Raw genomic sequence first — 24,711 nt, forward strand, 5'->3', positions numbered from 1 at the left:
GACAAAGACAGACACTACCTCAGAATAAAAGGCTGGAAAAGAATTCTCCAAGCCAATGGTCCCAAGAATATTGAATAAAATCGACTTTCACCCTAAAGTGATCTAAAAAGATTAGGAGGGACACTTCATATTCATCAAAGGTATGATCTACCAAGATGAACTCTCAATTCTGCACCTCTATGCTCCAAATTAAAGGGCATATACATCCATAAAAGAAACTTTACTAAAGCTCAAAGCACACATTGCACCACACACAATAATAGTGGTAGATTTCAACACGCCACTCTCTGTAATGGACAGATCATGGAAACAGAAACTAAACAAAGACACAGTGAGACTAACAGAAGTTATGAAACAGATGGATTTAATAGATATCTATAGAACTTTTTATCCTAAAACAAAAGGATATACCTCCTTTTCAGTACCTCATGGTACCTTCTCAAAAATTGACCATATAATTGGTCACACATCAGGCCTCAACAGATACAAGAAGATTGAAATAATTCCTTGTATCCTATCAGATCACCATGGACTAAGGCTGCTCTTCAATAACAACATAAAGCCCACATACACATGGAAGCTTAACAACACTCTACTCAATGATAACTTGGTCAAGGAAGGAATAAAGAAAGAAATTAAAGACTTTCTAGAGTTTAATGAAAATGAAGCCACAACATACCCAAACTTATGGGACACAATGAAAGCAGTCCTAAGAAGAAAACTAATAGCTTTAAGTGCCTCCAAAAAGAAACTGGAGAGCACATACATCAGCAATTTGACAGCACACCTGAAAGCACTAGAACAAAAAGAAGCAAATTCACCCAAGAGGAGTCAAAGACAGGAAATAATCAAACTCAGGGCTAAAATCAACCAAATAGAAAAAAAAAGAACTATGCAAGAATCAACCAAACCAGGAGCTGGTTCTTTGAGAAAATCAACAAAATAGATAAACCCTTAGCCAGACTAACTAGAGGGCACACAGATAGTAACCTAATTAACAAGATCAGAAATGAAAAGGGAGACATAACAACAGAAACTGAGGGAATCCAAAAAATCATGAGATCCTACTACAAAAGCCTATACTCAACAAAACTGGAAAACCTGGATGAAATGGACAATTTTCTAGACTGATACCAGGTAGCAAATTTAAATCAAGATCAGATCTACTATCTAAACAGTCCCATATCTGCTAATGAAATAGAAACAGTCATTAATAGTCTCCCAACCAAAAAAAGCCCAGGACCAGGTGGTTTTAGTGCAGAGTTTTATCAAACCTTCAAAGAAGACCCAGTACCAACACTCCTCAAACTATTCCACAAAATAGAATCTGAAGGCACTCTACCCAATTCATTCTATGAAGCCACAATTACTCTTATACCTAAACCACACAAAGACCTAACAAAAAAAGAAAACTTCAGACCAATTTCCCTTATGAATATTGATGCAAAAATTCTCAAGAAAATTCTTGCAAACCAAATCAAAGTACACATCAAAACAATCATCCACCATGATCAATTAGGCTTCATCCCAGGGATGCAGGGATGGTTCAATATTCGGAAATCCATCAATGTAATAAACTCTATAAATGAATTCAAACTCTATAAACAAACTCAAAGAAAAAAAACCATATGATCATCTCATTAGATGCTGAGAAAGCATTTGACAAAATCCAACATCCCTTCATGATAAAAGTCTTGGAAAGATCAGGAATTCAAGGCCCATACATAAACATAGTAAAAGCAATATACAGCAAACCAGTAGCCAACATCAAACTAAATGGAGAGAAACTTGAAGCAATCCCACTAAAATCAGGAACTAGACAAGGCTGCCTACTCTCTGCCTACCTATTCAATATTGTACTTGAGGTCTAGCCAGAGCAATTAGACAACAAAAGGAGATCAAAGGGATACGAATTGGAAAGGAAGAAGTCAAATTATCACTATTTGCAGATGATACGATAGTATACTTAAGTGACCTCAAAAATTCCACCAGAGAGCTCCTAAACCTGATAAGCAACTTCAGCGAAGTAGCTGAATACAAAATTAACTCAAGCAAATCAGAGGTTTTCCTCTATACAAAGGATAAACAGGCTGAGAAAGAAATTAGGGAAACAACACCCTTCACAATAGTTACAAATAATATAAAATACCTTGGTGTAACTCTAAATAAGTAAAAAATCTGTTTGACAAGAACTTCAAGTCTCTGAAGAAGGAAATTGAAGAAGATCTCAGAAGATGGAAAGATCTCCCATGCTTGTGGATTGGCAGGATTAATATAGTAAAAATGGCCATGTTTATGAAGGCAGTCTACAGAATCAGTGCAATCCCCATCAAAATCTCAATTCTTCCCAAACTTAGAAAGATCAATTTGCAAATTTATCTGGAACAACAAAAAACCCAGGATAGCCAAAACTACTCTCAACAATAAAGGAACCTCTGGTGGAATCAAGGACCTTAAGCTGTACTGTTGGTACAGTGACAGGCAGGTAGATCAATGGAACAGAATTGAAGACCCAGAAATGAACCCATACAGTGGAAAAAAGACAGCATTTTCAACAAATAGTGCTGGCTCAACTGGTGGTTAACATGTAGAAGAATGCAAATTGATCCATTCCTATCTCCTTTTACAAAGCTCAAGTCCAAATGGATCAGGAACCTCCACATCAAACCATATACACTGAAACTGATATAAAAGTGGGGAAGAACCTTGAGCACATAGGCACAGGGGAAATTTTCCTGAACAGAACGCCAATAGCTTATGCTCTAAGATCAAGAATTGACTGATGGGACTTCATAAAATTTCAAAGCTTCTGTAAGGCAAAAGACACTGTCAATAGGACAAGACGGCAACCAACAAATTGGGAAAAGATCTTTACCAATCCTATATCTGATAGAGGGCTAATATCCAATGTATACAAAAGGTCTCAAGAAGTTAGACTCCAGAGAACCAAATAACCCTATTAAAAATGGGGTACAGAGCTAAACAAAGAATTCTCAATTGATGAATATCAAATGGCTGAGAAGCACCTAAAGAAATGTTCAGCATCCTTAATCATCAGAGAAATGCAAATTAAAACAACCCTGAGATTCCACCTCATACCAGTTAGATTGGCTAGGATAAAAAACTCAGGTGACAGCAGATGCTGGAGAGGTTGTGGAGAAAGAGGAGCACTCTTTCATTGCTGGTGGAATTGCAAGCTGGTACAACCACTCTGGAAATCATTTGGTGGTTCCTCTGGAAATTGAACATAGTTCTATTGGAGGACCCAGCTAAACCACTTCTGGGCATATACCCAGAAGATGCTCCAACATGTAATAAGGACACAGGTGCTCCACCATGTTCATAGCAGCCTTATTTATAATAGCCAGAAACTGGAAACAACCCAGATGTCCCTTAACAGAGGAATGGATACAGAAATTGTGGTACATCTACACAATGGAGTACTACTCAGCTATTAAAAACAATGAATTTATGAAATTCTTAGGGAAATGGATTGATCTCGAGAATATCATCCTGAGTGAGGTAACCCAATCCCAAAAGAACACAAGTGGTATGCACTCTCTGATAAGTGGCTATTAGCCCAGAAGTTCAGAATACACGAAGAACAACCAACAAACCACAAGAAACTCAAGAAGGAGGAAGACCAAAATGTGGACATTTCATTCCTTCTTAAAAGAGGGAACAAAATACCCACAGAAAGTGTTGCAGAGACTAATTATGGAGCAGAGACAATCCAGCTGATATAGCTGTTTCCTGAGAGGCTCTGACAGTACCTGTCTAAAACAGAAGTAGAGGCTCACAGCCATCCATTGAACTGAGTACAGGGTCCCCAATGAAGGAGTTAAAGGACCAAAGGAGCTGAAGGGTTTGCAGCCCCTTAGGACGAACAATATGAACTCATTAGTACCCTCAGAGCTCCCAGGGACTCAACCACCAACCAAGGAGTATACATGGTGGCAATGACTGCTCAGGCAGCATGTGTATAGTAGAAGATTGCAAAGTCAATCATCAATGGGAGGAGTGGCCCTTGGCCCTGTGAATGTTCTGTGCCCCAGTGTAGGGAAATGTCAGGACCAATAAGTGGGAGAGGGTCGAGTGGCAAGCAGGGGGAGGGGGAGGCAACAGGGGTTTGTTCTTGTTGGTTTTTGGGTTTTTTTGTTTGTTTGTTTGGAGGGGAAACTGGGAAAGAAGAAATCACGTAAATAAAATATCTAATAAAAAAAAGCTAGAGTGTCATAGAATTGGATATAAAATGGATTATATATAGTAATAAATACTATGCTGGTGATGAAAGCAAACATCAGTGGGCCACAGATAATTTTTCCTAAGCTTGTGGGAAGACTTGACAGACTGGATGTATGTTAATGGGACCTGAAGGCCTGGGTTCTGATGACAGAGAAAGTGAACCCCTTGGGGTCTGCTGCAGTGTTCTTCACACCAAGCTCATCACCGCGGGGCATTGTTCTGTGAGTAGTGACAGAACCACACAGTCTTGCAGTAGCCACCAAAATGAAAATATAGTCACACCAAAACACCCTTTATGCCCTTTGTAGATCATTTGCACATACATTTGGAGAGAGATCGAGAAACACTTTCCACTGAGAGTGGGAGACCACTTTTCTAATATGAATCATGTCATTCTGCACGTGCCTTTTATTTTAACCAGGAACACCTTTGAGATTCCAAACTTTGAATTAGTTATTTGAGTATCTTAAAGAATTTGAGAACAGCAGTAGAATGTTTCCCATGCCAGATGCTTTAGACTGTGCTTTGGGGCCTTGCTCTGCACTTGCTGGGTGCTGCACTGCACTTCAGGATGAATTCCTTGTGAGCAGTGGCAGTCTGACGTCTCTTTCCACCTGACTCAGGACTGTTTTTAGGTTATGGAAGCTTCAAAGTTCCCATCTGCCTGGTGCTCCCAGTCTCACACACACACACACACACACACACACACAACTTGTACATAGTCTGTTTTCCTAGTAGCATCCCATTACACAGCTCATGGCCTTCCCATTGCCCCCCAAAGTGTGTAGTTCCCCTCAGTGTTTACTCTCACAAGTGCACATTCTGGGTACTCAGAAGTTTTAATTATTAGGAACAGCACTGTACATATGTGTGTCCAGAGTTTTGCATGGATATCAGTGTTCAGCTCCTTTAGGTAAGTACTAAGGAGGCATGATTGCTGGGCCTTATAAGGAGCCATGTCTAGCTTTGTAAGATGTTGCCCAGTGCTCTGCCACAGGGCTCTTGCTGTTTTGCAAACTTAGTCTTCCTTAAAGTATTCCTTTTGGATTTTAAAGTACCTTGTTCTAGCTGGCTTAGGGATATTGCTGTGCAAAATATTAAGGTGTGGGGTTGTGAGATGGATGAGCATGAAAAACATAGGGGTGCTGCCAGGTGGTTTCTGATGCTGCTTTCCTGGAAGTGAGAATCACAGCACTATATGCTCTCAAGGAGAGCTCAAACTGATTGCCTAAAAATGCTGTGTGGAGTAAAGCCATTGCCTTGACTACTGTGTCTGTTCTTCCACCCTCCATGGCTGTCATCAGGTGAACATTCATGTCTTTCAAAATTCATAGTGCCACATAATTCCAAGGGCAGTACTGGGAGCAGGGCCTGGAAGGTGGGCTCAGCATCTCAGTGGGCAGCAGTGAGAATCCACCCAGCCTTGAAGGCAGCACTGTGAGACCAGGGAACTGCTCTCTTTGCAGACTACATACATGTGATAGGAAGCTCCTGCTGTACATAACCTCCATGTCCCGTGGTATTGTCGCACCCATGCAAATGGGATGCTGCTAAGATTGAGATAGTTGCTGTTGGGCTAGGTACATCTGAGGATCATCTCTCCAGCTGCTGTCACTGCTGTGAGAGTCTACTGTGCTGTTTTACACAGATAGAATAGGGTTGAGATGAGTTTTCCAGAGCTGTTTCATTTATAGGTGTTGAGACAGAAAGACTCTGCTTGAATTTTGGAGTGTGTCAAAACCTCTGATTAAGTAAGCCAGCTGTCTAAGATGGAAGCCTGCTGTGGAGCTCCCATCAGCCTCTGCGCTGCTGTCTCCCAGTGCTTGCTGGTACTGCTGGTCTCCCAGTATTTCATTTCTTCACTTGGTAAATCAAAGCCCTGTTGAAATTGGAGCTTCTTTTTGCTGATGTTCCCCATGCTCATTAGGAATGTGACTATTGGTTGAGTAAGTCTGCTCCTTTAGGCATATTATAGTTTGATTTTATTCACAGTAAGAAGCATGTTAATGTTTCTGGCTTTGTGAAAATCTCAGTTTATCTTCTCTGAGGTTTCTTTCCCAATAACATTTAGAGTGCATTGTCCCCTAAATGAGTATCTGTGATTCATTTTATAGCTTATCAACTTATTATACATTTCCATTCATATCAAACAGAAGTGACAATACTCTTCTAGATCCTTCTAGATTCCTTCGAGTTCACTTGGTATGTACAGGATAAGAGACTTGGAGAAAGTCAGACAGTTGTACAGAATATACACCAGCACCAGCACCCCAGATACAGAAGAATAATGGGAGGTTTCCGGTGCATAGTGTGTAGATAAGTATCCCTGGACTCAGGCCACCAAGGTGGCTCAATCTAAACTGCAGTATAGAGGAGTTGCCAATGTGTGATACAGTGGATCTGCCCCAGTCATGACTTGTAACTTACATTCAAATCCCAAGGAAGAAGAGGGTGTTGTGCTGGGTTGTGTTATGTTAGATTGGGTTTTGTTTTTGTTCTTGTTTTATCTTGTTTCACATTTGGGAATCAAGTGGAAACCACAGAACCTCTGTATTTCCTCTGAGTCTGGGGTCTGAGTGCTTTCTTTTGGGATGGTTTCCGAGGTGAGGCATTCTAGTCCTGGATGCTCTGGGTTTGGGCTGCTTCAAAAGATTGTGTTTGATACCCTTGCATGCAGCTTCTACTCCATAAGGTTAGAACTTATTTCTCCAATTGCATAATTTTATAACTTTTACTTTTATATTTTCATGTAAAATATATATAAATTTTTATTACACTTTTTTATTAAACTTGCACTGCAGTTTTAAGAAGCGATATCTTATGTAAACAAACTGTAACAGACCCTTCTTGGATGAGACTGACTGAATAGTTTCAATTAATTTTGTAATGTATTTTATGGGGCTGTAAAGGCTAGTCTTGTTTAGCAGAGCAGGTGGGGGACACCACCACACATTAGCTGTTCCCCAGTGAGAAGCAAGGCTGTGCTGCTGGCTCTGGCCTGTAGCCTTTGCAACCCACTGCTTGCACCTGCATTGCAAAGCCCTGTGGGTGACTGGATTCAGCCTACTTTTGAATATTACCCTGAGCCAGCTTATAGATATTTGTAAAAGAAATGAAGATTTGTTTTAAGACAGTTTGTGACCACTTTATTTGTGGTAGAATGGGTGAATCTACTGAATATTTGTACAAAAAACATTCTACTTAGTCAAAAAAAAAAAAAGGAATCAATTACTGATATATGTGGTTGATTGTCTGACTTTAATCTATATAAGCATGGTGAATTAAAATATTTCTCTGCCATTCCTCCTCATTTTTCCATGAATCAGAGAGGGTGAACGGGAATGGGAGGTCATTCTGTATTATTTTAAGAGTATTGTGAAAATCATAGGAATAAACAGATGAGATCAATTCTGCTATAGATGATTGTGGTGAAGAAGGCCTTTTGTAGAATATTAGCTATGTAGCTTTCCATTGCTATAGATAATTACTAAGTAGAACTGATAGTTACAAACACAGTTATTAGATAGTCGCCCTTTCTGATAATGACTCTATAAAACTGTTGCAGAATTCATTAACACCTGCAAAGGGACCACCCTTGCTAAGGCTCAGTTCACACATTGAACAGGAGGCAGGTATGGGGCAGCACAGCCTTCAACTGTGGGGTTCAGGTTTGCCCCAGCTAACATATAGCAGACATGAACATAACCCAGAGAGGGTCACGTAAAGCAGACATGTGCATAACCAGAGAGTCTCATGATCACTGTCGCCCTGGATACTGTGAGTAAAACGCTCCTTCAATGTCAGTTTCAGCTGTGTGCTCTATACAGGTGCTATGGTAAGAAGCACCATTCCGATGCATTTTCTCAACATAGCATTGCATTTAGTGCACATATCCTCTTGGTGCTCTTGTTGGCCTCTGAGGAAGCTGGACTCCCTTGTCACCCTTCCACTCAGTGGGTTTGCAAAGTTACTTGTGACTGATTTTTTTTCAAGAAATGTTATTTATTGAACTATATTTATTAAACCTTTGTAAGCCTAAACTGATTAGTTTTTATCTCAAGAGAATTATCTTTTCTTCATATTATATCTATGGTATATATGTCTATGTGTATATGTATGTTGGCATGGGTATGGACATGTGTATGTGAATGTACATATGTGTGCGTGTATGTAGAAGCTAGAGGTAGGTGTCAGGTGTCTTTCACTCTCCATGGAAATGAGGCCTCTCATTTGAACTCAGAAGTTTCCTGCTGGGCTAGTCTAGCTAGCCAGCTTACCTCGGGGAGTCTCCTGTCCCTGACTCCTAACTGGGATCACAGGTGTGTCCTCATACTCTCCAGCGCTTACAGGAGCACAGGCACTCCAAACTCAAATTCTCACACTTGCATGGTAAGCACTCTACTGATGCACTGTCTACGTAGCTTCATATTTATCAGTTTTTAGTCCGCTTGCATTGGGTGGGACCTTGGCACATATTCTCTAATGTTGCTTTTGCCATACTAGGGATGGAACCCAGGACCTTGTACATGGTAGGCAAGCACTCTGCCATGGAGCTATTCCCACAGCCTTCTTTCTTGCTTTTAAGCATTGAACTTGGCATTTTCCTGCTCAGACCTGAGGCCTGGATTCTAGTGTGTAGTTAAAATGGATTGGATGTTGTCCGTGACTCTGTACACATCTGTGGGGTGAAAGCTAAGGCTTTTGTGTGGTCACTGCTTGTACAGTCTACTCACTTGGCAGTCACCTGCCCTTGACAGATTCACAAGGTACCAGTAAGTTTTCAGAATTGAATGATGGTCTGTATTGTAGTTAGACTGGACTTGCCTTTCAGGAGATACTACAGTTGTATTGCTTTTCAAAAATGAGATGGGAAGTAACAGTGTAATTAGAGAATAACAGATAACATTACCCAGGACCCTGGTCCCTCTGTGGAGGCTCTAAAAGTAGAACATGATTAGAAACCTCCATTCCGATAACACACTTGTCAGTGATGGATGTGGCACAGTCTCGTGTATATGGAATGAGTGTGGTCTGCATACTTGATGTTTCTTTGATTTTACAGGTTCCATTTTAGAAACTGGTGAAATCTTATAGTGAGAAAAACTGTTTATCTCTCTGTGTTCCACAGAGCTTAGCTAGACACACAGAACATGTGTCTACTCCACAGGTGCTGCTCAATGCATCTGAGCTCTGAGTACTTCTGCTGCATGATAATACCCCCTGCTTTAGGAGACCTCCCTCCAAGCAGGACTCTGTACACACATTTCATGTTACAATTGATTTGTCAGTGTGAGGTTGTCATGTGTAAATCAGAGCTTGAGCCAAGTACTTGGCTGAACCTGAGAATCCAGCAGGGTCCAGAGCATAACTTGAGACATGCCAGCTCTGGTTTCCTGTACCCTCCACCCTCATTTTGCTAAAATATCCATGTTTCCTTCAGTTCTCACTGTTACCTGGTACAGACGTTCCCTGTTTTGCTCACTGGTACCACAATCATAGCTCAGATGTCTTTCCTTGTAGCATCAGAGGCTCCTAGAAGTGCTGGACACTGAGAAGGAACTGCTAAGAGAAAAAATCCAGGAAGCTTTGACTCAGCAGTCACAGGAGCAGAAAGTAAGGCTTTTGTACCTGCCAGGGCTGGGAAGGGAGCTGCCTGCCGCCTTCCCTGCCTGCAGCCTCCCTGCTGTCTTCACATTTGCAGGAATCCCTGGGAAAGTGCCTCCAGGAGGAAATGCAGAGGAACAAAGAGACACTGGAGTCCGCTGTGAAGGTGGGTATGCCTGTCCAGGCTGTAAGGAAATGTCCAGCCATAATGCTGGTGTTCTTTCTTGGTGGAATTATAGCCTATCTCATTAACAGAGTAACAGTGTCACTGAACAACACTTCATTCCAGAATTCCATTTTTCTTTACTTTTTTTGACCTACAACATGACCATTTATATTCTTGTTAATTCATATTCTATGACATGTTAGCTTTGGGAGGCTTTGCAACATAGATTATTAGTTACTTCTTTAAAACCAGTTATGTTAGGACACTGATAGCCACCTCCAGTGCAGGGTGGATATCACAGGCAGACAGAAATAAACAGATATGTTTGTGATGTGAAAGCAGGTTTAGTAACCATCACATATGGTTTTTGAATAGCATATGTAATCTCACTTTGTTGAGGGTGGTGGTCCAAGAACTATTACGATTTTTGTCTTTTCCTTATGAAACCTACAGTTAGATAAAAATATGATATACACCAACAAGGCAATGAGTGACTAAGTAAATTATCCTGACTATATAAGTTATATATCTATATTCAAATGTTTTTCAGTAAACTCACGTTAGAATTTAGCCTTGAGAAGCAGCTAGTCTTTGATACTGAGTTGGGATCTGAGTGGTAGCTAAGGAAGTTGAGAGGGACTGTGACTTAAGTGTGTCATTCTAGGAAATAGGCCTTAGCTGACGGGAGCTGGAGGCTGACCCATGAAAGCGCTGGTAAGGGCATGTGAGCATGAAGTGAGGGACAAATGAATTGCCAAAGAGGAGCTGGAAACCAAAGTTATGAGTGTAGACACCATTCTAAGGTAAATTCAACATGTCTGTTAGGATGCATACCAAGTCCTGAGTGAGGAGAGTGGACCCAGAAGGAGGAAGAGGTCTCCATTTCCTTGAATGGAGCCTGGGGTAGACTGAGCGAAGGTAACAGTGGGGAAAGTTCTCATTTGCTTTCCAGGACTTAGGGAGGTTGTTCTTGGGATGCTCACTGTGGATGAGTTTGAAGAACACCTGTTAGGTTACAGGGAGACGTGCGGACTCCTGAGCAAGTGCAGCCTGGTGATCAGTATTTTCCAGATATCAACTGTTTAGAAATTATGTATCAGTTACTGGAGTATTTGAAAATTCAGGGAAAAAAAATTGTGTTGGAACAGACCCGAAAGACATGTTTCAATTTGCATGTATTTTCCTTATCACAACTAATTTAAGACCTATACTTTGATGCCTGCTGCTTTGCACTAAGGCTTGATTTCTTTAAAGTACAGAAATATCAGGGGGCAAGGATGAAAATCTGTTTAAAAATGATCAAAAGCACTGTACCTTTATTTAATATGCATAAAAACTGCGATGTCGATGTTGGGACTAACTGTGTGAGTTAAGTTTCGTGGCTGGAGTTGGACCATGTTGTTTATGCTTCTGCTTCCATCATTTTGTTTTGAAGCTTGAGAAAGAAGCGATGAAAGATGTCATCACTAAAGCAGTAGAAGAAGAAAGGGAAAATCTGGAGAAAGTCCATGCTGAAGAAAGGGAAATGTGGAAGACAGAACATGCAAGAGATCAAGAGAGGGTGGCAGAGGCCATCCAGGCTGCTGTGCAGGAGCAGCAGAGGATGAGTCAGGTGAGCAAGTCACCCAGAAGCCTGGTGCCTGGTGCCCCCTCCCTCACAGGGGAAGACACTTGCTGCCATGTCTGATGTAAAGTTACTGTAGTGCTCAGGGGTCAGTTCACATCACAGTGTTGCTATTCTGACATATTCTCTTACAATAATTTTTCTCTTTCTCCCATTAAGAATCCTATGACATATTTTGCCTTTTCCCTCTGTCGGCAGGATCAGAATCCATGTTTCCATTTCTGTGTGAAGCTTCCCCCATTCATTTCTTCATTCTCTTTCTCCCCTCCCACCTTTCTTGCATACACATGTGCAAGTGTGCACACTCATGTAGTAAATAATGTATTTGGTTAGAAACAGTGAGATTCAAATAAATTATGTCTGACTTATATACCTACTATGTACCTTGGGTTGGCAGCAATGGCTAACACAACCTCACAAGTATCCCCATCGTCCCATGAGAGGAAAGCCTCAGTGAGTGAGCTTGTCCTACAGACTGGCTTCTGCCCACCTGATCTCCCTAAGCTTCATTTTTACAGGTGAGCTTGCATGCTGTGTTTTACAGTGACCAAGGCTTTCTGTGGGCAGAAGTACTTGAATGATTATCCTTTGTACAAGTATAAAAAGGCAAAGACAGCCTTCACAGAAGCCTGTTTTTGGTTGCCACACATCTATAAGGTATAGCACAACATCCTTATACTTTAGAATGTCTTCTCTCCAAAGATGGGCATGGTCAGTCTGCCTGTAATCGTATCTCTCAGCAATAGAAGCAAAAAGATCAGCAGTTGAAGACTGGCCTCAGTAATATAGCAAGTGTGAGTCCATCCTGGGCTACAAAGGACCTTGTCTCAAACAAAAGAAAGCACAGACAACAGAACGTTGAGAATGAACTGAAGATTCCTAGAGACGTAGGGTTTTGATAGAGCCTATCTGAGTGAAAACTACTGTGGTTGCACCAGGCAGGGAGCTCTGGGCAGGCAGTGGCCATGAGGGAGCAGCATGAGTGAGCTGGCCTTTCAAATAAGCTCATAGTCTTTGTAAACAGCTCTCATTTTCACATGTTGACTTCAGTGTAGTCATCAACTGCTGTTCCACTGCTTAAAGCCTATGCTCCTGCTCAAGGAAACTGAAAATGGCTTTTGTGGAAAGCTCTGTGAAGCTCATACCTCGCCTGGTAATTTATTTAGGATAATCATGAAGTAGCCGCAATCAAACCCACACTGTACTCTGTTGCAGCAATAGCTAACGTGACTGCCTGTCTTCCTCGAGCCTCTTTCCTTTCTTTAGATACAGGAGTGGAAAACAGTAACCCAGCCTTTTCAGCGGAGATGGTGAGGAAGCTTAGGCATCAGTCAAGTGGCCAATGGTCACTCAGCAGGAGAAAATAAATCTACAGAGGTCTGAGGAGCTTACTGTGAACAGGAGAGTGTTTCAGAGGAAAACAAGGCGGAGACATGCTTGGTGTAGGTGGAACAGCACTATTATTTGAGAATAAACAGGTTAGAACAGTAGAGCAGGCACAATCCAGAACCACCCAGTCACTCCTGGGATTGATACGTATTATCATCATGTGACAGAGTATGTAGAGCCAGGTGGCCCTGTGCGCATCCAGACTTCCAGTCTGTATTCCTGGGAAGGGGGCGAGGAAGTCTGGGAATTTATTAAAATTACACAAAAATGCACATTTGTGCAGATTTTTCTACAAAAATAATTTATATTTTTATTAAATTTTTTAAAGAATTTAATAAAAACAGAAAAGAACTTTTTAAAAATATTATAATTGGCTTCCCATTGCCTTCTGAACTCTCTATGTCAAATCTATTCCAAATTGATTAAATACTTAAATTTTAAATTATAAAGGAATTAGGCAAATATTAACATTCTTTGAAAGGAAGACCGTAAGCAGGCCTATTAGAGTGGTAGATTAAGTGTAACTAAAATAGCTTTATAAAAGTAGGAAAAAATTAGCAAAAATTATCAATTATATTTTTCCAAATTTTTGTAGCCATCAATGTTTATTGAAAAATGGTTAAATATTACTAAGTAGCCTCCTAAAATTTTAACCAGCTCTCTTCTCATTTCTATCTCCCTAGCTGCAAGTTTGGACAGGGCATTAAATCTGAAAACCTCAGGGCCCACTGAGGAGTGCAGGGTTTGCAGCCTCACAGATGTTACATGCCTGTGAATTATTTCTGTTCCTAGCTCTTCAGCTTCTTAGAGAACATGCTGTTGTCTCTATTGTTCAGTATAGTATTTTTATTAATTCTTTGAGAATTTCATACACTAATTTCATGTATTTTGATCATATCCCTATTCCTGTCCCTAGCTCCTCCCAGATCCTCTCACTGTCCCACTGGAAAAGCTCCACTTCAAAGATGTTTGTCAGTGACAGAAAATGGCGGTCCCTATCATCTCAGCTACAGAAATACCCTTTGGGGCAAAGTAGAGGCTGGTAAAAACTTAAAAGGAAGTATCTGGGGGATAAAACTCATTTTCCATAAATGACTTTGAAAAGCTCTGCCTTCTTGAGGCTCACACACATCCTGAGAAGGGCTCATTAACCAGGTCGCCTGGCTAAGATTCAGAGTTCTAATGACTGTCTCTAGGTTGCCCCAGCAACAGAACCTTCCAGAAAAGGGTGGCAAACTCAGTGGCTGGAAAGAGTAAGGAAATCTGTGTTCTGTAGCCACAGCAGACCACTAAGCTAAAGTTTAGTGGTTCAAGAGAGAGACAAAATCTGTGCCTCTCCCCAATGGACCACCACTCATCTAAAGCACTAGTAAGAAACTTCAGTAGCAACATAGGAGGGATACTGCAGGCTTTACAGAATTAATCTCAGGAAATTACCGCATGAGATATACCAAACAAACAAACTCTATTTTAGCAGTCACATGGCAAGGAATTAATTCAGAGGGGCAGAGAAGATCTGTTTCTGAAGCTGCTTTGTATTATTTTAAATGTGTTATTTAGAAACTAAAAATAATATTCAAAGAAACAGGGAAATACAGTCCATACACAGGCAGACAATTAGTAAGCAATCTCTAATAATGGCTTAAAAGACTTAAGACTTTACCCTGTACCACAAGGAGCTCAGAGGAAATAGTTTTCTGAATCCATAAGCCACTGTCTTCTGTGTCATGAGGGTCTGGGCCCTCTAGAATTACAGTCCTTTTGAAGGCTGCTTGTGAACTTTCAGAATGGTGCCTTCCACTCTCAATACTCAGAGAATGTGTGCCCGCAGCTACTCCCTGCTACTCCTTTGAGTGCTAACAACAGATTAAGTCACCCCACCATTACTTTCTCTCAAAACCTGTATTGATTCCTGTGTTTACATGATTGACTGACCTTTCTTGAGAGCTTCATTTCTGACCTCTGCCCACCCCTAAATCTCCTTAGGAGGTTTAAGTAGTATCTAGCTCACCAAATGTGTTTCAGAAAAAGTCATATCCTAAGACAAGTCAGGAACTGAAGTCTCCTATAGTTAACCTATTTGAGTGGCATTCTGACCTCACAAATCCTATGTGATCATCCACAGTACCATTGGGTGGGTTGTTCGGTTGGTTGGTGGGTTGGTGGGTTGGTTGGTTGGTTGGTTGGTTGGTTGGTTGGTTGGTTGGTTGGTTGTTCGGTTGTTTGTTTGTTTGTTTGGTTGGTTGGTTGGTTGGTTGGTTGTTCGGTTGGTTGGTTGTTCGGTTGGTTGGTTGGTTGGTTGGTTGGTTGGTTGGTTGACAGATCAGTTAGCACGTAGAGGTTTCATGTAGAAATTTCTCTGTGTGTGTTATGCTGCAGCCATTCACTGGCACAGATGTGTCCTTAAAACTGATCAGTGTCCCCAAGTTTCTGCTGTTCATAGCTAGGTCTGTTTCTTCAATTCTGTGTTAGCTCTTGTTATTGTCTCCTCTTGAGTCTCCAGGCTTTATCTGCTAGGCACTGCATTGCCTGGGCCATCTTCTGTGGGTGTGTGAGGACCTGGGAGCTGCCTTAGAGGTGCTTTGGAGACCTCTCATGTGGCTTCTCATGATCTATGACTGCTGACCACTACCAACAACACTGTGAGCAGTTCCTGTTCCTTGACCTGTCTTCCTACAGTACCCATCCTTGCAGGGAGAGATAGTGCCTCCTTGGAATCAGTGATGAGGCTCACCTTTCACAGACCTTTCCTATGGATCCCAGATTCTCTGTCAGATAAGTCAACCATTTCATTAAGGGTGGGTTTCAGATTTATTTTTTCCCTTTGTCTGGGACCTAGTTCTGTGTTTATTTTTCTTGATGTTTTGACTTTGTGTTTGTGCATTAGCAAAACCAGCTACCTCTGGAGTTCTTCCTTAGTCATTAACCTGGTCAGATAAGCAGAGGCTCTGAGAACCTCCATGATGTGTATCCTGTCAGCTCCAGCTGTCTGGCATGTCTCACTTCATTGCCTCCCCCTGACCTCCAGTAGAGCAGAGGATGGCCCCACAGGCATCCCTGTGAAGGTAAAGCTTTAACTCTTCTGCTCCCTTGAAGAAACCATGAAGTTCTGTCACTGAGCAGAGCTGGGACAGCTCATGTGCTCATGAGATGCTCTTTGCTCTTACCCGTTTCAGAGCACCCTTTATCCTGTCCTGGATTGTCACAGGTGAGACAGAACCCAGTGCCATGAGTACCCAGAAAGAGATCAGTGAAGCAGTCCACCATCTCCCCTCAACAGATTTTGTTTGTTTTGAGCAAAGAGCTTGATGTGACTATGTTCAGGGAGCTTTGATGTGCCTAGGTCTGAGCCACACAGGAAGAAAGAATGTCTTAAGTGTCTGTGGCTTCTCATGAGGGTGTCTGTGCTCTTGAGGCTGTTGGCTCACGTGTTCATGGGAAGAGGCCACCAAAGCTTCCTTCTCTACTCTTTCCGGCATCAGGTTATGTGACCATAGTTGAACTTTTTCCCCTCAAATTCTCCATATAAAGGAAAAAGTAGATTAATAAATAAGAAGTAAGATTATTATAGGTATAAAGTACCAGCTATAAGAAAAACAGACATTTAGACAATGGCCTGTAGTGCCTGCATTGAAGAATAGACTTTCTGGAAGATTCTTCCTGTGACCTCCTTGAATTGAGCCCAGAGTTTTATTGTTGTTTTAGAGACAAGTTTTCATGCAGAGAGCTGGAATCACACTCACTGAATAGCTAAGGATAGCTTTGAACCCCTGATCTTCCTGCCTCTGCCTCTTGAGTACTGGGATTCCAGGCATATTTGCCAAACCTGGCCTTATCCCAAATTTTTGAATAAATTTGTAGGCATCACATTATGAATTAATTGCACTCCCCAGAGAAAACTAGTTGGGAAAAAAAAAAGCAATGAGTTATTATAAACTGCTCTAAAATTTTTCCTAGGAGTTTAATTAATTTTTCTAAATGAGTTATGTGGTTAGGCCAGAAATATAATTTATAAATAGACTTCCCCTTGGTTTATTAGTGATAGGAATCTGAAATCTTCCCCCTACTTTGTGTTCCCTACCCTGGAGCACTGTAGCTGTGTGTTTTAGATTTATAACTATTGTCCTTGTTCTCCTTAGGAAAGTCCCTCAAACTTGAAGTATTACTAAGGTTGACGAGACATTGTTATTTTGTACAACAGGGAGAACAGTGGTGCTCTTCATGGTCAGGATTATTCAGGTAGTTTTATTCTTAAGTTTATAGACTGTTCTAGACAAAGAAGCCACTATAAGGATTCAGAGGAGGAGGAGAGGGATGGCTTCCTGTAGGAAGTAGAAGTCTTGTGAGGAGCTGGCTGTGGTTGCCCTGACATGATCAGTGACTGTCACAGCCCTGGATCGTCACCTCCAGTGAGCAGCAGCTATTTTCTGGTCAGTTGCTGCTGTGTCTGACTTGATTTGTGAAGCAGGTACTGCCATCGCTCCAGCGTATGGGCCTTATGTGGGTTCCTGTTTGTGTGTGTGAAAGCTGGGGATCAACTATTATTTCTTGGTTTTGCTCTTCACTCCCCTTCAAGATAGACTGTTTCTCTAGAACCTAGGCTCCCTGATTAGGCCTGGGGTGACTGTGCAGAACCCCAGAGACACCTGTCTGTCCCCACATGCTGGGATTAAAGCATGCCTTACTATGCTCAGATCTTTACTTGGGTTCTGCAGATGGAACCTCCATAAATCTTAGATCCTCAGGCTTACTGAGCCATCACTCCAGCCCTACCCTGCCTATACCACCATGAAGTTACAGAGGTTCTATAGCTCATCCTAGTGGGCAACTGACCTTGTCAGGTTCAGGCTGCCTGTCGCTAGAGGTCTTGAAGTTTGCCACCCCCACCCCCAATTTCTCCACCTCAAGGTCCCATCTTAATATAAAATGTACATTCATCTTACTTAGATAGGAATAGATAACTGCACAAGAAAACCCTTAGATGAACAATGTCCTCACACTGCTTGCTTATCCTGTTGCTGAGTACTGACCACATGTTGTCACTTGTAAAGTAGGTTCGGGTACACAGAGCTGAGCACAGTAGACAAGTGTGTTGGCCCTTGTGAAGTGTAAGCACAGTTGAGAAGGAGCTGTGGGAAACAAACTGAGTTAAAGTGCTGTTGTGAGCTGTGAAGGGAAGAAAAGCATCACAGCAGCATGCTTGGCAGTCACTAGTGGAGAAGGCCGCTGCATGCTTGGCAGTCACTAGTGGAGAAGGCCGCTGCATGCGTGTTTGACAGTCACTAGTGGAGAAGGCCGCTGCGTGCGTGCTTGGCAGTCACTAGTGGAGAAGGCCGCTGCGTGCCTGACAGTCACTAGTGGAGAAGGCCGCTGTGTGCCTGACAGTCACTAGTGGAGAAGGCCACTGCGTGCTTGACAGTCACTAGTGGAGAAGGCCGCTGAGTGCTTGACAGTCACTAGTGGAGAAGGCCGCTGCGTGCTTGACAGTCACTAGTGGAGAAGGCCGCTGCATGTGTGTTTGACAGTCACTAGTGGAGAAGGCCGCTGCATGCTTGGCAGTCACTAGTGGAGAAGGCCGCTGCATGCGTGCTTGGCAGTCACTAGTGGAGAAGGCCGCTGCGTGCCTGACAGTCACTAGTGGAGAAGGCCGCTGCGTGCCTGACAGTCACTAGTGGAGAAGGCCGCTGCGTGCCTGACAGTCACTAGTGGAGAAGGTCGCTGCGTGCCTGACAGTCACTAGTGGAGAAGGCCGCTGCATGCTTGGCAGTCACTAGTGGAGAAGGCCGCTGCGTGCTTGACAGTCACTAGTGGAGAAGGCCGCTGCATGCATGTTTGACAGTCACTAGTGGAGAAGGCCGCTGCATGCGTGCTTGGCAGTCACTAGTGGAGAAGGCCGCTGCGTGCCTGACAGTCACTAGTGGAGAAGGCCGCTGCGTGCCTGACAGTCACTAGTGGAGAAGGCCGCTGAGTGCTTGGCAGTCACTAGTGGAGAAGGCCATAGACACAGGAAGGGAGCCAGAGCTGGAGAATTAATATGCAGGTTAGATGGCGCCACTCAGAACATCCTGAGGAGAGAGCTGTGACAGGGTTACACAGTGGTTGCCAGGGCCGCAGGAGCTCCTGTCAGGTGATAATTAAACTGAATTGTGGTGGCAGTTACATTTGGCCAGACCTATCAATCATCAGAGCCATTTTCTAGAATATTGTGGTTTTAAGAACAAATTCCTATTACAAAAAATTTTTGAGAAAGCAAGTTTTGTTGGAATTAAGAATCTGCTTTGAGCGGGCAGTGGTGGTGCATGCTTTTAATCCCAGCACTTGGGAGGCAGAGGCAGACGAATTTCTGAGTTCGAGGCCAAGTAAGCAAGCCTGAGTGCTAGTTAGACAGTCCAAGAAGGGGAAGCTCTTTAGAGCTCTCAGGGCTCATGGTGGCATCACCTGGGAGACAGGGACACACAAGCAGGAAATACCCCTACTATCATGTCAGGGGTTATCACAGAGTGTACCCTTTAGAGATATTCAAGGGAAGATTTATAACTCAGGCTTATTTCCACATTAAGTTAATTTAAAATCCTTGCCGAAAGAGGGGGAGTGTGTTTGTAAAGGATACCGGGCTATAGAGAAGACAGGGCTGTTAACTTTGGTGTTGATGCAGAGCACTGTAAGGATTCTGTGTCTTAGACCCTAAAACCCCATCTGACACTGTAGACTATCATAATGGCTCATAACCAAGCACTATAATTGGGGTCTGTGTTTTCTGAGAAGCCACAGGTATTATAATCAGGGCCTAAATTTTCTTGATGAAATTGAACATTGCTACTTAACCAATCTTGAGAAGAAAATGATATTTCTGTCCAAGCGTCCCAAGCAAGATACTACCCCAACCCCAAACCTCTTTATTCATTCATTTATTTGGTAGTTTTTACTCAATTATTTGATAGGAACTTCATTTGTTACAGACAAAGTTTAGTGACATTCTTGTCAAGAGTATAGCATCCAGAAAGAAACATTAGCCTCTTCCACCTCTATGACTGCTGTCTTATTTCATTCAAAGAGAAAACCATATTTCACCTTATGCATGCAGGTTAGCATTCATCCCAGATTGCCCATCTGCCATCCCCATCCCTGTGCCTCTTTAGTCATTACAGCGTTTATGTTGTGCCTGAGAAGTAACCCATTGAATATGTAAGCTCCTCGCCTGGTATGGTAGTACCAACCTATAGCCCAGTACTTGGGAAGTGGAAGCAGGAGGGCAGGGGTTCAAAGCCATCCTCTGGTACATGGCACACTGAAAAGTCAAAAGCAAAATAAACAATAAATAAATTGATAAGAATAGAATATTATTTTATATAGATTGTTCCCTCTAGCTTATCATTGCCTTTTCCTTTAAAATTTCACTGTGTGCATGAGTGTTGAGTTTTCACATATGATAGTACACCCTGTGCCTGCCTGTTGACTATGGTAGTTAGATGAGGGCATTGCATTCTCTGCACTGGAGTAACAGATGGTTGTGAACTGCTGTGTGAGTGCTGGGAATTGAACCAGGGAAATTAAGCAAATATTTCCCAAGATCAGTAGCAGATGGAAACATGGACAATGAAGGACAGTGAAGACTCTACTCTCTGGGCTCCAGGTGCAACAGGGGCTCTTGGTAATCACACTAGATGTCATCACGTTGCCAATCTCCTGAAAGCTTGAATGAGGCCAAATTGGAATGTAATGACTGCTGACAAGAGCTAAGCAGCCTTGGTCACATTCAAGAGATAGCCTTGAATATGACACACCCAAACAGGAGGATCGTGAACACTTTCTTTCCAGAAATGGCTGGTTATTTAACATGCAGGGAGATGGCCTCCTGGCTCATGTGGTGGCAGCTGAAATGAGGGAGGATGAACAAATAAGCACTAAAGAAGACAAAGGACAAGGATGAGCCCCATACCCTTAAGATCTGCATGTTGACTGGGCCTTGGGAGTGTGGCATTTAAGTGCATTCTTCTTGTCCCAGCTTACATCTGAAGCAGAAGAGAAACATGTCAAAGCAGTGAAAATCCAGGATCATCTAATGGTGCCAAGCTTTGTGCCTATAGGAGCCGTCATCTCTGTGGCATGTCTATGTACCTGAAATTGTTGAGATCTCTAGAGTTACTCGTGCATCTACAGTGGGAAGAGTGTGTAGTAGAGTCAGTGCTATTTTCCCCTCTCAAAGACCCAAGCCAATGTGAGGAAACTCTGTAGAAGGAAGGTTTGGCTTCCAAAATGAACAAAAGACTGAAAGAAAGAAGGCAAGGTCTCTCAGAATCAGGAGCAGATGAGCCCCTTTGAAGTAGCTCTCCTGAAGCCGAGTGGGCCAGCAAAGGTGAGCTGAGTGCTGAGAACCTTGCCCTCCCCAGAGACCCCCATCTCAGTTTTCACACAACTGAGGGCCATGGGAAATGAATTTTTTTTTTCTTGAGGGATCTGGACAGCCAAGATAAAAGACCTAAGTACATTGTTAGAGGAAATGGCCCCAAGGAAGTGAGTTGGCCAGATTGCTCTGTTCTTAAGGCCGGGCCAGAGGCTGCAGCTGCAAGCACAAGGCTGTCACCCTTCTTTAGTGGGCAGTGCTTTAAACACAGAAGAGTCAAGTGTGAACAGAGATGGTTGCTCATGAGCACAGAGTGAAGGAAAGATTTGGGAGAGATAAGAAGTTATTAAAAGCTCCTGTTGATGCCTCAGACAGGGCCATGCACACCAAACAAAGAAGAATCTGTGTTTCCTTTTAGGATGTTTTTTTCATTTTAATTGTACTGTCTGGGTGTTTTGCCTGCATACGTGTCTGTATACAAGTATGCCTGGCACCCATGGAGTCCAGAGGAAAATGCCAGGTCCACCGAACTGTAGGTACAGATAGTTGGGGCTGCCATGTCTGTGCTGAGAATTGAACATGGGTCTTCTGGAAGAGCAGCCAATATTTTTAACTGCTGCACCATCTCTCTATTATAGGAGGCTGTATTTTTAAAGCAAGAGAGTAAGAACACATATTAAAAATATTAAACTCAGGAGTCAAAAGACAAAGTTGTAGGTGCCTTCCAGGGAGGAGTATAAACATACAGATGTAGCCAATCCGGTCCCTCAGCCTGCCACCATCAGCAGACCACACACCCAACTTCAGAAGCGTGGCCTGAGATGCCTTCTTGTCCCTGAGACACCTTTACTGGATAAGTGTGGCTGCCATCCTCATCAGATAAGCTATGTTTATAGCAAGTGGAGACTATCCCAGAAAATCTGTAACTGGACCCACTGACAAGATCTGCAGATTGTGGGGAGCCCATCTCCAGTGGATGTGTCTGCACCACAGCTCCTACATTCAAGGCTCAGGCAACATGTGGAAGAGGGGCAGAGAGAGTGTAAGAGCCAGAGTTCCAGGAATCCTGATGTGACAAGACCAAGACAATGGCAGTATCAGTAGATCTGCTGAAATGGAGGGTGGAAAACCTCATGGGTCCTACCCTGAGATGAAAAACTATGGGCAATTAATGACTTCTTGAGAAAGGAGAGAGGGTACCTATTAGGGATGGGCTATGTTCTTGGATGTCCAGTGCAGAGTGGTCAGCCCTGAGTCCATATCCACACAAACAAAACAGACTCAAAGTTGTAGTTATATGTGTACATTTACTTGCATCTAACATAGGTATGTGTAATGATAATAAAGAAAGAAGCTGTCAATTTGGGAAGATAAAGAAGGAAGGATCATAGATGGTGCTCTATAGAGGAAAAAAGATGGTGCTATAATTACACTTTAATTAAAATGTAAAAGTAGGAATGATAATTTAAAAGGCTAAAATAAATCCATGCAGATATAGTAAAGAACCAGGCAGTCCATTAAATGACCCTGCAGCTTTATGGAACTCAGAGCAATCAAACTGGGAAGTTGTAACTCTGTAGTGAATTTTTTTTCCTTACTTTACTAAATCCAGAATTAAAATGTACAGCTTTCTTGATTATTAAAGCCCATGTTTGAATTAGCCCATAGCTAGGTTCATAATGAAACTTTTGATAAATGAAGAAAATATGTAAGTAGACTTACATATGTAGACTCCCGACAGTGTGCCCAGCCTGTAGCCCACAGTCCCCACTGCCCCAGGATAGGTAGGAATTGAGCCCAATAAAAAATTTACTTAAGTTTGATGTTTTTGTAGTTTTTTTAAAAACTCAAACTCATGATTCTTGAGTGTGACCTCCATTGCGGGTTGTGCAGTGTCAAAAAGTTGGAACTCTAAAACTCAGCAGTGCATCAGTGAGGAGGAACCAGCCGGATCAGGATCGGGTTCTCAACAGTGTTTACAGCTACAGAAATATCCAGCCTTGAAGTCCAGATCATCAGCTATATGATGAGGACAAACAAGGGTATTTTCAGACATGCCAAGGCAAAAACCTCCAGGAGGAGACAGTCTGCCAAAGCAAAAATCAACCAGTACGAAGCAGTTCATGGACCTAGATTCTAGAGACTTGATGAAAAGAGATCCAGAGAATCCCAGGAATGTGGCTGAGGGAGACCCCAGGATATCAGCAGTGGCTAGCAAATCCATAAGAAGTGCTTGGCGCCTTGGATGTCCTGAGCAGGCCATGGATAAGTGAGAGAGGGCTGGGAAGTGGCATTGTGACAGTAGCTGTACCATCCCCTAGCTAGTCCTAGATGGCCTCCAGCCTTTTGCTCTTTGTTTTGAAAGTACATCTGACTTTTCTGTAAAAAAGAATGAATGATTGATTGATTTTATGATTGATTGATTTTAAGCATCTTTCTTTTTAGAGGATGAGCAACCAAGAAAAGAAAACAAGCCATCCCTGCCTTTGAGGCATGTCTTTTTAGGCCACTGTAGTTGCAGACTGTTATAGTAAACTCAGCAGCTGATCACCAACAGATCTAAGGACCTGTAGAGCTGAGGCCACCCAGCTCCCCAGCATGGTGAACCATGGCTGAAAGCAGGTGCTGGCAAATAACAAACACATCAGGGACTAAATCTTACAGGGTTTCTGGGCCCATAGTTTAACAAAATATTGTTGTCTTAGTTAGGGCTTTACTGCTATAAACAGATTACCATGACCAAGGCAACTCTTATAAAGACAACATTTAATTGGGGCTGGTTTACAGATTCAAAGGTTCAGTCCATTATCATTAGGGCAGGAGCATGATGGTGTACAGGCAGGCATGGTGCAGGAGGAGCTGAGAGTTCTACATCTTCATCTGAAGGCTTCTAGGAAAAGACTGGCTTCCAGGTAGCTACCATGAGGGTCTTAAAGTCAACACCCACAGTGACACACCTACTCCAACAGGGCCATACTTTCTAATAGTGCCACTCCCTGGGCAGAGCATATAAGAACCATCACAATTGTCAAGGTTCTAATACAATGGGGAATTTTTATAACAGTGGTGGAAATCAATATATCAATAAGCAAATAGTGTATCAGTGAGAGGGTAGTTTGTTTGTTTGTTGACTAGTGCAAAGAATAAGATTTCTCTCCTGGGGGTAGCATTTTTGCATATGTGTAACTCAGGGTCCACTGTTCTTCCCCATCCTCTAAGTTGCCAGTGCTCAGTCTGCCTCACTCAGCAATAGGCTTCCGAACTGATGGAAAGTACTGGTTCCTGGGTGGCGTTTCTAGAGCCCCCTGTGTAGTACTGGTTCCTGGGTGGCGTTTCTAG

The 24,711-nt window shown here is 42.6% G+C and overlaps 1 protein-coding gene and 1 long non-coding RNA gene across 7 annotated transcripts in view; both read left to right on the forward strand.

The window, feature by feature from the left end:
- Positions 1 to 24,711, forward strand: part of Ccdc91 (coiled-coil domain containing 91) — a 168,236-nt gene that overhangs the window by 113,347 nt on the left and 30,178 nt on the right. For all 6 annotated transcript variants that reach the window (XM_031383943.1, XM_031383939.1, XM_031383938.1 and 3 more), the window contains 3 exons: positions 9,766 to 9,858; positions 9,947 to 10,015; positions 11,451 to 11,627. In XM_031383943.1, coding sequence (XP_031239803.1) covers positions 9,766 to 9,858; positions 9,947 to 10,015; positions 11,451 to 11,627 — 339 coding nt within the window. The remainder of the gene's footprint in view (positions 1 to 9,765; positions 9,859 to 9,946; positions 10,016 to 11,450; positions 11,628 to 24,711) is intronic.
- LOC116099821 lies at positions 11,647 to 14,136 on the forward strand. The gene is made up of 2 exons (XR_004122394.1): positions 11,647 to 12,157; positions 13,945 to 14,136. It is a non-coding gene; the product is annotated as an uncharacterized LOC116099821 (long non-coding RNA).

Source organism: Mastomys coucha, unplaced genomic scaffold, assembly GCF_008632895.1.
Source record: "Mastomys coucha isolate ucsf_1 unplaced genomic scaffold, UCSF_Mcou_1 pScaffold20, whole genome shotgun sequence".
NCBI lineage: Eukaryota > Metazoa > Chordata > Mammalia > Rodentia > Muridae > Mastomys > Mastomys coucha.